This window comes from Pseudorca crassidens, chromosome 3 (genome assembly GCF_039906515.1).
Source record: "Pseudorca crassidens isolate mPseCra1 chromosome 3, mPseCra1.hap1, whole genome shotgun sequence".
Classification (NCBI taxonomy): Eukaryota; Metazoa; Chordata; class Mammalia; order Artiodactyla; family Delphinidae; genus Pseudorca; species Pseudorca crassidens.
Window position 1 is genome coordinate 63,641,824 of NC_090298.1, and position 14,241 is coordinate 63,656,064.

At 42.7% G+C, this 14,241-nt stretch overlaps 1 protein-coding gene across 1 annotated transcript in view; it reads left to right on the forward strand.

The window, feature by feature from the left end:
* The window catches only part of THBS4 (thrombospondin 4), a 49,093-nt gene that overhangs the window by 11,604 nt on the left and 23,248 nt on the right, over nucleotides 1-14,241 (forward strand). The window contains exons 3-9 of the mRNA XM_067731112.1: nucleotides 4,729-4,976; nucleotides 8,357-8,465; nucleotides 8,855-8,937; nucleotides 9,274-9,325; nucleotides 9,546-9,748; nucleotides 11,160-11,297; nucleotides 12,926-12,994. Coding sequence (XP_067587213.1) covers nucleotides 4,729-4,976; nucleotides 8,357-8,465; nucleotides 8,855-8,937; nucleotides 9,274-9,325; nucleotides 9,546-9,748; nucleotides 11,160-11,297; nucleotides 12,926-12,994 — 902 coding nt within the window. The remainder of the gene's footprint in view (nucleotides 1-4,728; nucleotides 4,977-8,356; nucleotides 8,466-8,854; nucleotides 8,938-9,273; nucleotides 9,326-9,545; nucleotides 9,749-11,159; nucleotides 11,298-12,925; nucleotides 12,995-14,241) is intronic.

The window sequence follows — 14,241 nt, forward strand, 5'->3', positions numbered from 1 at the left end:
AGGGCATAAAGATAAATGAGTCAAGGCAAACAAGGATATCCGTCACAAGAAACATTAATGGCAAGAAGTCTTTTTTTAATGTACAGTTATTTAGAGAAGAAGAGGAAAGGTTGACAGCAATTGCTTTCATCATATATTTAAAAGTGCCAAAGAGCAAAGCCATTCGCCAAGCAAAGCCATTCGCCAAGCAAAGCCATTCGCCAAGCAAAGCAGAAAGCCCTGGACTACCTGGCTGAGTTTGCTGCCTGCAGGCCAGGTCACTCTGAATTTCTTTGCCCAAGCAGACAAAATATTATCATTTCCAGTTCTTTAAAGCTGGTAGCCTGCCTCATAGCTTTGACATTCAACACATCATAATATTTTTGACCACCAAGTCCATCCACTTTTCAAAAAGCACCTTTTGAAAGTTTTCCCAAGATAGCAATATTTCAAATCTTCATTGCTTGAGTTTGCTTCTTCGTCTTCATCCCCCGCCAGTCACTGAGATGATTTTAATCAGGCCGGGCTGCGTGGCTCCTCTGTCAGGCTGGTACCCAGACATGGAAATGCAGCCATAAAACGGGGCTCCAAACTCTCAAGTACACAAAGATGCTTAGTTTAGAAGGAAAGGATTTATGTAAGTAAACTAATAGAAACTGCTCCCCACATTTTTCAAAAGATTGTGGATTAAAAAAATCAGAGTAGGGGGCTTCCCTGGTGGTGCAGTGGTTGGGAGTCCGCCTGCCGATGCGGGGGACACGGGTTATGCTGCAGAGCGGCTGGGCCCATGAGCCATGGCCCGTGAGCCTGCGCGTCCGGAGCCTGTGCTCCGCAACGGGAGAGGCCACAGCGGTGAGAGGCCCGCGTACCGCAAAAAAAAAAAAAAAAAATCAGAGTAGATACATGTCTCAAAGTAGATACAGTCTATTTTATCTATTTTTTCATTCAACAGGTAGTTGTATTTGGTGTTCTCAGATGCTGTGGTGTATGGGAAAATCAGTAAGAAATAGACTGCTTGTCCCAAGAGTTTATGCTTTAGTAGAGAAGATAAGAAATAAACAAATATACTAGTACCTACGTTTGTACAGCAGCTTATATTTTTGCATTTTCTTATTTGACCACCACTGAAAACAAAATGAAACAGGAAGGACAGCTTTTATTGACTCCTTTTAATAGTTGAAGAAGTGGACCCTTCAGGCCCAGGGTCACATAGGGATTAAGTGTCCGAGCCATGACTGGAACCTGAGTCCTGAAAAAGTATACCTAGCAAAGCACCGAGAAAGTGTTAGGGAAGGTGAATGAGGGAGTGACTTCCAACCATGGGGAAGATGGAAGACCAGAGGGAGTCTGGTGCATTTGAGCTGGATCTTGGCTTCAGATTTGTGGCAATGATGGAGCAGGAAGGAGAGGAATGGAGAAGAGAACATTCGCACAGGAAGAAAAGGATGAGGGAGGCTGGAGAACGCTAGAGAGGGGTGAAAATGGGTTGTTAGAACTGGTCGTTCAGCTTGGATGGTGATCAGCAGAATGGAAGGTGGCAGGAAGGTTGGGCCAGTCCTGGGATAAGTTACACGTTAATTAGGGACCGCTAGGGAGCTAGTGAATGATTCCATTGGCTCGGTTGTGTGTTGCATTGAAAAGGCAATCATTTGGTCAAAACGGTCCTGTAAGAATCTCAAGCTTTCAGTCCAGAAAAACTGCATAGAAAGAGACCCTCAGCAGGAAGGTAAGTCAGGAATCTGACAGAGAAACCCAGAGATAGAACAAGGTAGAGGCAGAAACACCTTTTGAAGACCTGCAGCATTCAGTTCTAATCAGAGGAGTTCTTGGTACTCCCCCTGAGAGAGAACAAGACTGAAATCACCAAGCAAACTTGTTTCAGTGGGACGCAAGCAAGAGAATGGAATGTGCCTCAGCTGAAGAAGCAGAGCTGTACCCAGTGACCGTTTTCCTGAGTGCGTTGCTCCCTGGGGTGCTAAGGGGCAGAAGTGGGCTGGAGCCAGGAGAAGACTGCTCCTTCCGTCTTCCAGGCCTGATTTTTCACTCCTTCTGGAGGCAGAAGTGATGTCTTACTGGCTCACTTGTATTTTCCCCTCTGTTTTGCTCCCCTCTGTTCTGTGTGTATGTTGGGCTAGGATTGGGCAAGGTGAGCACTGGGAAAGGGGGACCAGAGAGAGGAAGGGAACTCCCCTCCAGTGGTGCTGAGAGAGTTGGAGGGAACTCCCCTCCAGTGGTGCTGCTTCTGCAGAAGGTCAGGGAATCTCCCAGGCTGCAGGCTCCTGGGTTGTTGAGGCTGTTTCTAGACTCATTGTGACTGATGGGAGAATGCTGAGTTTTCTGAGCAGGTGCCTGTTGACCCTCTGGGGTAGTCTTACTGCTCTGAAGATAAAATAAGTATAGAAGCACTGAAGTAAGGAGTTTGCAATAAAAAAGAAAAATGAAAAAATGGAAGCCATAAGCAAAATGAAAATTATTGGATCAAGTATGAAGAATGGTAAATGTCAAAGCACTTGATAATTTTCTGCTAACAGACCTTGTGAAGATGGAAGTTTCCATAAGTCTTCTTTTCCTTTTTTTCCTCTTGCTCTTGTCACAAGATCTGTGAGCATGAGGAATCTCATTTCAGTGCTGCACTGCAACACAAAGCAAGGCAGAAGTCTAGCGTGCCCTTAAATGACAGCATGAACACAATGGCAGGTTTGGCTGCCTGCAATAGCTGTTAAATTGCTACTCTCTAAACTTTTAAATTTATATGTGAAAAGCTTTCAATGCAATCATTTAATTATTCATTGAAAGTTTATATTCACAACATTAATGTGCAAGTGTTATACATAACGTACTCCACTAGGTACTATTTATAAAATTAAACTTAGCAATTCAGTTATGAAAATAAATCATGGCCCACATGGCCTGGAAGGCCTGCTAAAAGCAGGCAAGGGCCCATGAAAATATGTTTCCTTTGAATTACACAGAAATCCCAGGAGAGAAAGACCAAGGGTATTTGTTTTAAGCTGCTCTGTGTATTCTCTTAAACTGTTACTATGAGGAACAGAGGTTGTGGCCATAATGAAAATGAGGAGATCCTGAGTATATGTGTCTGTGACCTGGTTGAAGTCTGGTAGTCCAAGTGGTGTTTTCACTGGCCTGTAAAAACGCCAGGGATTTGCAAAACTATTCAAAAAAGTAAAGAAATAGACGTCTTAAAATATTGAATTAGTGCATATATTTGGGTTCATTTTCCCCCTCTTTTGTGTACCTTATGCCTCCAATTTCCAGCCATGCTGTTACTATTATAAATTCTCAACAATATTAAATAAAGAGGTAAAAAACTCTGTTGTATCCCATGTTTAAAATACCTCAAGAATTTCTACTCATGTCTGTTTTCTTTCTCCTCATACCACATTTACTTAAGTCTTACCAATACTTCGCTTCAGGAAACGTAGTAATGTACTACAGCCATAGAAAGGCCTTCTAACCAGGCTGTTCTGTCAGGTCTTACTAATTCTTCTCTCTCGGTAAGCAAATGGCGGCGACCACGTGGGCACGAGAGAAGATCTCCTGACTCCTCAGGGCATCTGTCTATACCACAGACCCTGATGCCAACTGGCCCCCTCCAGCCATGGTCAAATGGGAAAGCAAATCTAGTCAGGGTTTAGAAGGGTGGGGAAGTCAACCTAGAAAGTCTAATGTATTTGGAGGAAGTCTTCAAAAACATCTTTAAAATTTCATAGTAGGGATTATTTTTTCTGGCAGTATTGCAACATAAACAGATATTCCTGGCTGGCTACTCCATGGGGCAGCACCAAGTTGGCATTTACACTTCACAGAAGAGGTATCTGAGGAAAGATGGTCCCAGTTACTTGTTATGAATCATATAGACTGACTGTAGCACACTCTGGGTTTATGTGTGGAATTCATTTTTTTCTTTTACTTTTTTGTATTACATAAGTAATGCATGTTTCTTGTAGAAAAATCAGGCAATGAAAATGAAGAAAAGGAAAAAACCACGTCGTCCAGCAATGACCGTATTAATATTTCCTTCTAATTTTCTGTATATGTGTATATAAGTCTATGTACATACCTACATAGTTTTTTCGGAATGAACCTGTACTGACTCATAACCTTTTTTTCACTCAACCTAATACTGGGAATGTCTTTTTGTGTAAGGTAGTGGATCTCCCATGAAGTCCTTACAAAGGCCTGTCCAGGCCTAGCATTCTTTTAGTCATGGAATAAACCACACTCAGTTTCAAATTCTAGTCCTGTCACTTACTGTGTCCTTGTGCAAGTTCCTTCGCTTATCTGAGCTTCCCTTTCCTCACCTGTAGTCATTCCAGTTTCATAGGGTTGCAGTGAGGAGAAATTAAGTGTTTACAGCAACGAAGGGCAGCACCCAGCCCTGTAGTAGTGCTCAGTAGATGTTTGCGAATTAGTGAATTCATGCCCTCAGGAGCTTACTTGGATGGGTTCTCCTTGCTCACTGTACTCATCATTATCTGAAATTATTCTGTTTATTTTCAAATTTACTACTTATCGTCTCTCTTCATGAGCACAAAACATTCTTAGCAACAGAGTGGTGGCCAATGCCTAGAAAAATGCCTGGCACACAGAATGTTGAAAATTTATGGTGCTGACTTACTTGCGTCTTTCCAATGACCCAGCCTTGCCATTGTCACCTGGAGGCTGTGCAGCACAGAATCACGCCCTTTCCCTTTATCTCATTATTCACTGACCCGTGCTTGGTTCTAGCCATCCTCCGTTACCTGAAGAATGATGGGAAGATTCATTTGGTGGTTTTCAACAACCTACAGCTGGCCGACGGCAGGCGGCACAGGGTCCTCCTGAGACTGAACAATCTGCACCGGGGAGCTGGCTCTGTAGAGCTCTACGTGGACTGCTCGCAAGTGGATTCCATTCACAATCTCCCCAGAGCCTTTTCTGGCCTCGCCCAGAGTCCTGAGGCTGTTGAATTGAGGACTTTCCAGAGGAAGGCACAGGTAAGAACCCACAAACCATTCTCCAAACTGGAAAGATGAGTTTCTGAAGCTTCTGCTGAATGCAGAAGAGTGGGCTGAGGTCAAGAGTGGGTCTAATTTTGGCTGCATGTTAGAAACACCCGTGGAACTTAAAAACCGACTGCTAGAGGGCCCACCCTCCAGACAAGTTAAATCAGAATCTATAGCGGTGGTGCCTCAGCATCAGTATTTTTAAAATACTGATTCTAATGTGAAGTCAAAATTGAGAGCTGCTCTTTTAGATGATAAGTGGAGACTTTGGCAATATAATTGTAAAGCAGGAAAGGAACAGCAAAAAGAATAGCAAACATTTTTAAACTTTCTTAGGGCAATAGGATGATCTACTTGTAATCTTTCTATAACGTTATTATATTTTTAATGAAAGTAAAAAAGAATGATTGGAAATTGCCAAGCACCAGGAACAACATTTTTCACAGGTCTCACTAGAGCATCCCTAACAAAAAGACCCTTATTGCCAACTTAATTCCATGAGGCCTTACAAATCACATCACTTCTGTCTTCCATTTTATGCCCTGTTGATGGTATTTTTTTTCATCATATCATTGCACCTACTCTAGAAATTGCCACATATGCTTCTCTTAGAATTTTGCGCTAGGGGGACTTCCCTGGTGGCACAGTGGTTAAGAATCTGCCTGCCAATGCAGGAGACATGGGTTCGAGCCCTGGCCCGGGAAGATCCCATGTGCCACAACTACTGAGCCCACGTGCCACAACCACTGAAGCCCGTGCTCCTAGAGCCCGTGCTCCACAACAAGAGAAGCCACCACAATGAAAAGCCCATGCACCACAACGAAGAGTAGGCCCTGCTCGCCGCAACTAGAGAAAAGCCCACGTGCAGCAATGAAGACCCAATGCAGCCAAAAATAAATATAAAAAAAAAATAAATTTATTTTAAAAAAAAAGAATTTTGTGCTAGGAAATACTTTGTTTCCTATAAATAACTAGTAGTATTCTTTGTCTTTTCCAATTATTACTATAACTGCTCATCGTTCCAGAATTTCATCTGATACGGAAGTCAATCCCAAAATCAGTAACTACGTTCATCCACTGTGGCCCATCGTTTTATATATTGCAATCACTATTTTCCACTTCTATTTCATTATTATATGCTTTAACTAAACTATATGTGCTCTTACCAAGTTATTCTGAGCCCTTTGTGTAAAGAAGCAGGGTGTAAACAGTAATTTCCATTGTAACTAGGAATGCTGAGGAGTTTTAGATAATAATGTAAAGACTATGAATCAGAGACTAGAATTTGTGCTTGAAACATAGGAAGCATTTTCAAGCAGAAGCTTCAAGAAAGCTAAAATCCAAGTTTAGAGAGAGGGAGAAAGAGTTGTATATATATTTAGTGTAGATTTATAGAGAGAGAAAAAAATTAATGGAGAGATATGCCAAACTTTATTTCTGAATCCCCAGAGTAGCCCAAATAGTCAGAATGACAGTCAGAAATTGTGTCACTGACATTTCAGAAATTAGTCTCCACCAAATAAGTCCATTTCTAAAAACCAAGGTCATCAGAAACAGATGGAATTTTTTGGAATTTTGTCCAAAAGTTCTACCTCCTTAGACTATCAACAAGGACCACAGTGCTCTGTCTTCATAGTCACCTTCTCAGTCAGTCAGTCAGTCAATTAGTCAGTCAGTAGGCACGTTCTAGGCATTAGGCCAAACAGTCATGGCTCTGCCTCCATAGAGCTTATGGTCTGATTCCAACAAAATACCTATTATGTAGCACGTGTCGCATACATCTTAACTTAGCTAAATGAAAAAGCAGAGTCCCTCTGAAAATCCTTAGCATGCTCATTTCTAAAATAAGAATGATGACTTTATGTTGCCACAGTTAACATAAACATTTTCTATCATACATATATAAAATAATGAGTACAGTAAAAGCTACAAAATTAAGGGGTGAGAAAATTGACTATGACTAACAATGAATGATGGATATAAACCAGTAGTGTGAAAATATACATCACAGAATATACAGTTTAATATCACTAATTATTAAAGAAATGTAAATCAAAATCACAATGAGGTATCACCTCACACCAGTCAGAATGGCCATCATCAAAAGGTCTACAAATAATAAATGCTGGAGTGGGTGTGGAGAAAAGGGAACTCTCTTGTACTGTTGGTGGGAATGTAGATTGGTACAGCCACTATGGAGAACAGTATGGAGGTTCCTTAAAAAACTAAAAATAGAACTACCCTATGACCCAGCAATCCCACTACTGGGCATATACCCTGAGAAAACCATAATTCAAAAAGACACATGCACCCCAGTATTTATTGCAGCACTATTTACAATAGTCAGGTCATGGAAGCAACCTAAATATCCATCAACAGAGGAACGGATAAAGAATATGTGGTACGTATATACGATGGAATATAACTCAGCCATAAAAAGGAACGAAACTGGGTCATTTGTAGAGACCTGGATGGACCTAGAGAGTGTCATACAGAGTGAAGTAAGTCAGAAAGAGAAAAACAAATATCGTATATTAACATATATTTGTGGAATCTAGAAAAATGGTACAGATGAACCTGTTTGTAAGGCAGAAATAGACACAGATGTAGAGAAAAAATGTATGGACACCAAGAGGGGAAAGGCGGGGTGGGATGAATTGGGAGATAGGGATTGACATATATACACTAATATGTATAAAATAGATAACTAATGAGAACCTGCTGTATAGCACAAGGAACTCTACTCAGTGCTCTGTGGTGACCTAAATGGGAAGGAAATCCAAAAAAGAGGGTGTATGTGTATACGTATAGCTGATTCACTTCGCTGTACAGCAGAAACTAACACAACATTGTAAATCAACTATACCCCAATAAAAAAGAAAGAAAAAGAATATACACACACAAAAAAGAATATACCGTTTATTCATCTTCATAATCCAAGGAAACCGGAGACTTTGCTAAAACCTGGATCCCAGGCACCCTAAGAACAACAGTGTTTAAAATTGGGGTCAATGTCTTATTCATTACAGTCTAAACTCCATAAACAGACAACTCTTAAGAGGCTTCTGCCACAAAAGAGCTTGTTTACCATGAAGGAAAACTGCCTTTTCTCTTCTCCTAGTCACCTTCATGAGCCCTCAGACCATGCTGGACTCCAGCACTCTCCTAAGCTACTGGTTTCTTCCATATTTGCTACAGTCAAAAGGATAGGGCTGGCGGGCTTCAGGAAAAAATGCAAACCCACAAAATTATGGAAAGTGTCAGAGTCCAAGTATTCAGGCCTACTGTGTTATGAAAATCGTGTGCGTCTGCAAGCTCACTGGCTTTTGAATGACATCAGCAATGTATGGTGTGAATCCGATCTCTTCCAGGACTTCTTGGAAGAGCTGAAGTTGGCGGTGAGAGGCTCGCTGTTCCAGGTGGCCAGCCTGCAAGACTGCTTCCTGCAGCAGAGCGAGCCGCTGGCTGCCACAAGCACAGGTGTGGGCTCTTGGGCAGTTTGCACACCTCCATCAACACAAACCCCCAGGCCCCCGGCTGGACTGGGTCCCATCCCAGAAAGGTGGGCTGTGGGCAGAGCAGCCCTACAGGATCATGTACCTACAGAGATGAGGCTCTTGTGCCAAGTCCAGGGCAAGGAGTGTTTTCATTGCACTTTTATTAGTGTAATTCATAGGAATTTGGTGTAACCAGCCCAGTGGCATCATTATCATTATGTTTTAGATGAATTAAATGAGTTTTACCCTAAACTAAATTCCTGTATCTTAGGTTCTTTGTCTTGATGGTCTCTGGGAAATCATTTGTTTTTGAGTCACTGTAGAAATAGCTGTCACTGACTGAACGTGCCTTATCTTCTGCTGTTCCTACAGGAGACTTCAATCGGCAGTTCTTGGGGCAGATGTCACAACTAAACCAGCTACTGGGAGAGGTGAAGGATCTTCTGAGACAGCAGGTAACAAGTAGGACATACCATCAGAGAAGGCCCAGTCTTATCAGAGAAGCTCTGTGTTGGAGTTAATGGATCTGCAGGCCTGCAGAGGCAGGGAGGGGACCTGGAGCCTGAGCCCAAGTGGCCCCGTGCAGCCTGCTGCCCTGGGGCTCTGAAAATGGGGGACCAGCCTGTGATAAACACACCAGGGCCCCATGCAGAGTGGGAACTACCAAGAGCTCCTTTAACACTCCTTTAAGTACTGCTTAATAGTTTGCTACTCATGGATTCTTTCACTCCTGGATTATACATCAGGAACTCCTTTTCCATCTTTTTTTTTCTCCCTTCCCATTTCTAAAGGTCAAGGAAACATCATTTTTGCGAAACACCATAGCTGAATGCCAGGCTTGCGGTAAGTGCTTTTCTAGTAACTGGTGCATTCTGAGTTGGACCAGCAAATGCCAACTGATGATGGGCCTGGGTGGGTGAGGCTCCACTGGCGCTGGTTTCTGGAGGTTTGGCACAGAGGCAAAGGGAAGGGAAAAGAAGTTCACTGCGAAACTAAGCTTGATTCTGTATCAGCTCTGTTTTCTTGGTGGTTTATAAGCCTGTGGATGATGGTTTTCCTCTAGGTCCTCTCAGCTTTCAGTCTCCAACTCCCAACACCGTGGTGCCCCCCGTGCTCCCAGCATCCCTGATACCCCCAGTGCGCCGGTGCGATTCCAACCCGTGTTTCCGTGGCGTCCGATGTACCAACACCAGAGATGGCTTTCACTGTGGGCCCTGCCCTGAGGGCTACACAGGAAATGGGATCACCTGTTCTGACGTTGATGAGGTAAAAGTTCAACTAGATAGGATGGGGCTCCCTCAGTATCTTGTACATCCGACAGCTTATGGAAAAAGAAGCCATGTTGATGACTAAGGGATGGCTTGGGTTGTCCTCCAGGCTACATAAAAAGTACTCCCTCAGGAATCCTTAGAGATCTGTGATGGTGGGAAGGAGGAGGCATGACACGCAGTTGTGGCCGTGATCATTGCGTCTCCCCTCTGTGGTTCCCACTCTTCCAGTCTGTGTTACTACAATGCTGAGATTTCAGCCTTCAACTCTAACATTGATTCTTTCTCTTAAGCAGTCTCTGTGACAATTGTGATTTTTCCACACATTTGCAAACATGGGAGGGGAAAGATCTGGGTAAGAGTATATTTCAAGGGTTGCAACTGATTGCTTCAGGCTTCCTAAAACAGAGGAGCAGACAGGAATCTCAAACCAATAAGACCTTTTGAAGAGGCCCCATTATCTGTGAGTAACCAAAAGTGCCCAGAGATGGAGCCAGAAGGACATACAGCAAATACGGGCTGTTTGGCCAGCTGGCAAAGCCTCTGAAGGACCATCGTTAGCCAGTCACTGGTCCAGTCCCAAAACAGTGTTCGCAGTGGGTAGCAAGGCTGCCCCCATGTGCCTTTGGCCAGAGGAAGGCTGGAAGGAGCTTTCACACACATGGATCCTGCAGGCTTGTGGTAGCGGATGACCTCCCCAGGTAGTAAGCAATTAAGATGGTCTTTAGTCATCCCTCCACTGGAAGAACATCTGCACATGTTTCACAGAACTGCATCTGGTTTTTATCTGTGAGCTGGAATTTTCCTCCTTTTGAAAGCGCAGGAAGTGGTCATGTTTTTTACATTAGTTGAACTGGTTAAAAACGAAACAAAACAAAATCAGAATGAACCTCCTAGACTGTGAGAGCCTAGGAACAGTCATGGACTTGGTAGGGCACAAAGGCAGGCACAGACCCTGATGAATCACATCTTACTCAAGAAACAACAGCTGCCCTGGTTTTGTCTTCTCAAGGTCTTTTTCTTTGAGTAGTTGGTTCCTTTGGACTCAACTAATAGCTAGCTGACAAGTGGTCCAGGAGCACTGTCCTCTCACAGAGGTTTTAAAACTCCAAGTTAGAATATCAGGGAATTTGCGCTGGGAGGTAGACTGGTTAACATTAAGGACTCTTTCCACTCGGCTGTGCGTGATTCTATAATATAGCAAAAGCCCACTACAAGGAAACCTCCAGACCGTGTGGGTCAGGGATTCTGTGAGTAACTATGAAATTGGAAGCCTTTATTGCCTTTGATCATGTCGAGCACCAAAAAATGATAGTTAAATGAATCCCCAAGTCTGCACAAATAGATGAATGGAAGTTTGAGCGTGTTTTTTCCATGCGGCTAAAGAGTGAATTTTTCTTTCTCTCTAGTGCAAATACCATCCCTGCTACCCAGGCGTGCGCTGTGTGAACTTGGCTCCTGGCTTCAGATGTGACACCTGCCCGGTGGGCTTCACAGGGTCCACGGTGCAGGGTGTTGGGATCAATTTTGCCAAGACAAACAAGCAGGTGGGCTGAAGTTGTGGCCTTTTAATCTCTAATTACCAACAGAAAACCTTTGGTTGGTTCCCACCTCTTTCCATATGACCCTTTACCTCCCGGAGCGGCCAAGGGTGTGCAGAATGTCCTCATGCACTGCGGGCACATTAGGAAGTTTTCCAACTCATTTCATCAAGGCTAGTGAGGAGGAAGCTAGTCAGCTGGGATAATCGAGTAGCACTAGGAAAGCAGTGAAGGGGGTAATCCTGGATATGTGACATGTTTCAGCCTTATTTTGTTGGTAGCCTTTTGAACATTTTGTCCCACCAAATAACTTAAGAACTGGGGAAACAAATAAAAGCTTTGAAAAATTAGGTCACTTTCATAGAGTCATTGTTGCTGATCAGAAGCTGTTTTAGAGATGAGAGGATTTCAAGAGTAGAAATAATCCCCTGAGGAAACCTGCCTTTCTTCTTATATAAGCCGTAAATTGCTGTAGAGCACTCAAGCACTTTGTGACAGTCTCCGTTTATTTCCAAATGTTCTACTATATCCTGACCATTATTTAACTGACTGACCGTGAAATTCTTTTTGATGTTTTCAGCCCCTAAAAATGGTTGGTCTATAAATATATTTTACTACCTTACGGAAATTATTAGCTTTAAAGAAGGGCAGAGGTTCATTATTTCCTAGCAGCCTATCAAAGGATTCTAGAGGGCATCATTTTTTAGACTAGAAAAAGGAGCCAAGCCCGACACACACGAATGACAAGCCATTGGAGTAATGACCTAAGTTTTTCTTCCTCTTCTCTAAAGACAGAATCGCCAAGACTAAGCTAAGGAAAATAGACAAAAAGAAACAGAAGGTGCTTTATGTAAGCTAGGAAGGAGCCCTTCCAGTGGATTTCCAGAATATGGCAGAATGAACTCAGGTCAAAGGGAACCAACTTGCTGAAATTAAACAACAAATTTTAATGCATGACCAATATCAAAAGAAATAAGAGGAAATGTGCAGGTTCGAGAAACAAAGAGGGAACTCAGAGGCAGAGCTGTGGGTGGAAACTGATGTCACAGCAGCTCATGGGAGGTGGGAGATGGTTTTAGGTCCTCCAAGTGGGAAACTGGGGTTCAAGCACTGTGTGGGTATAGCAGATGTAGTCTTGAACCTTTAGAAAGACCTAATACCCCTGAAGAAAGCCAGAAGTCTTAGAGAGCTACCCTACTTATTACAAGGAGATGAGAAAACTTTCTTAGCCCCCAAAAATCAACAGGAAGCTTGATGTCAGCTTTGGGACATGGTTGACAGAAATGACAGTTGCCCACAACAAATCAAAGCTCCAAGCTTATAAGACACATAGTCATGAGCTCCAAACCTATGTTACACATAGAATGCAGAAACAGGAGCCCCAAAATTGACATCAAAACCAGCCCTAGAGCAGTAAAATCCCCAGGACCCTGGCTAATATCACTTTGTGAAGAGACTCCAAAACTCAGGGCAAGTGGGACACCCTCAAGCAAAAGCAGGGCCACTAAGGATATACTCTGATCACCAGCCTACCTGAAATTGCACGTCCTCGCTTCACACAAAGATGTCAAAACAAAGCAAAATGTATTTGTCTTTCTACTTAAACAGTGTCCCTTTAAACTTCTCTGCACTAGGTCTGCACTGACATCGATGAGTGTCGAAGTGGAGCGTGTGTTCTCAATTCTATCTGTGTTAACACTTTGGTGAGTATTTTTCATGGCTCTTGTTATCGAAGACTAGTTATTAAAACAAGTATGTGTACGTAAATCATAACCCCAAAACACATGGAGAACATATGGGCATAATATATTTGACTTGCAAGTGAGGATAAAATTTGTGCTGAAAAACAGTTTTTAATGTAAGAGTAATTTATAAGTAATTTTCTATATAAGAATGATTTTATATGGGAATTCCCTTGTGGTCCAGTGGTTAGGACTCTGTGCTGTCACTGACGAGGGCTGGGGTTCAATCCCTGGTCGGGGAACTAAGATCCTGCAAGCTGTGTGGCACGGCCAAAAAATTAATAATAATTTTATAAATGCCAAATTTGTTCTTTATCTTCTCTCAAAGCTGCAGTGTTGGGCTTTGGGGTTATTTTCTTTTTTTTATACAGCAGTTCTCATTAGTCATCACTTTTATACACATCAGTGTATACATGTCAATCCCAATCTCCCAGTTCATCACACCACCACCGCCCCCTGCCATGGCTTTCCCCCCTTGGCGTCCATACGTTTCTTCTCTACATCTGTGTCTCTATTTCTGCCCTGCAAACCAGTTCATCTGTACCATTTTTCTAGGTTCCACATACATGCGTTAATGTACGATATTTGTGTTTATATTTCTGACTTACTTCACTCTGTATGACAGTCTGCAGGTCCATCCACGTCTCAAACAAATGACCCAATTTCGTTCCTTTCTATGGCTGAGTAATATTCCATTGTATATGTGTGCCACATCTTTATCCATTCGTCTGTCAGTGGGCATTTAGGTTGTTTCCATGACCTGGCTATTGTAAACAGCGCTGCTATGAACATTGGGGTGCATGTGTCTTTTGGAATTATGGTTTTCTCTGTGTATATGCCCAGTAGTGGGATTGCTGTATCCCACTAAAAACTAAAAAAATTCTATTTTTAGTTTTTTAAGGAACCTCCATACTGTTCTCCATAGTGGCTGTATCAATTTACATTCCCACCAACAGTGCAAGAAGGTTCCCTTTTCTCCACACCCTCTCCAGCATTTGTTGTTTGTAGATTTTCTGATGATGCCCATTCTAACTGGTGTGAGGTGGTACCTCATTGTAGTTTTGATTTGCATTTCTCTAATAATTAGTGATGTTGAGCAGCTTTTCATGTGCTTCTTGGCCATCTGTATGTCTTCTTTGGAGAAATGTCTATTTAGGTCTTCTTTCCATTTTTGGATTGGGTTGTTTGTTTTTTTCATATTGAGCTGC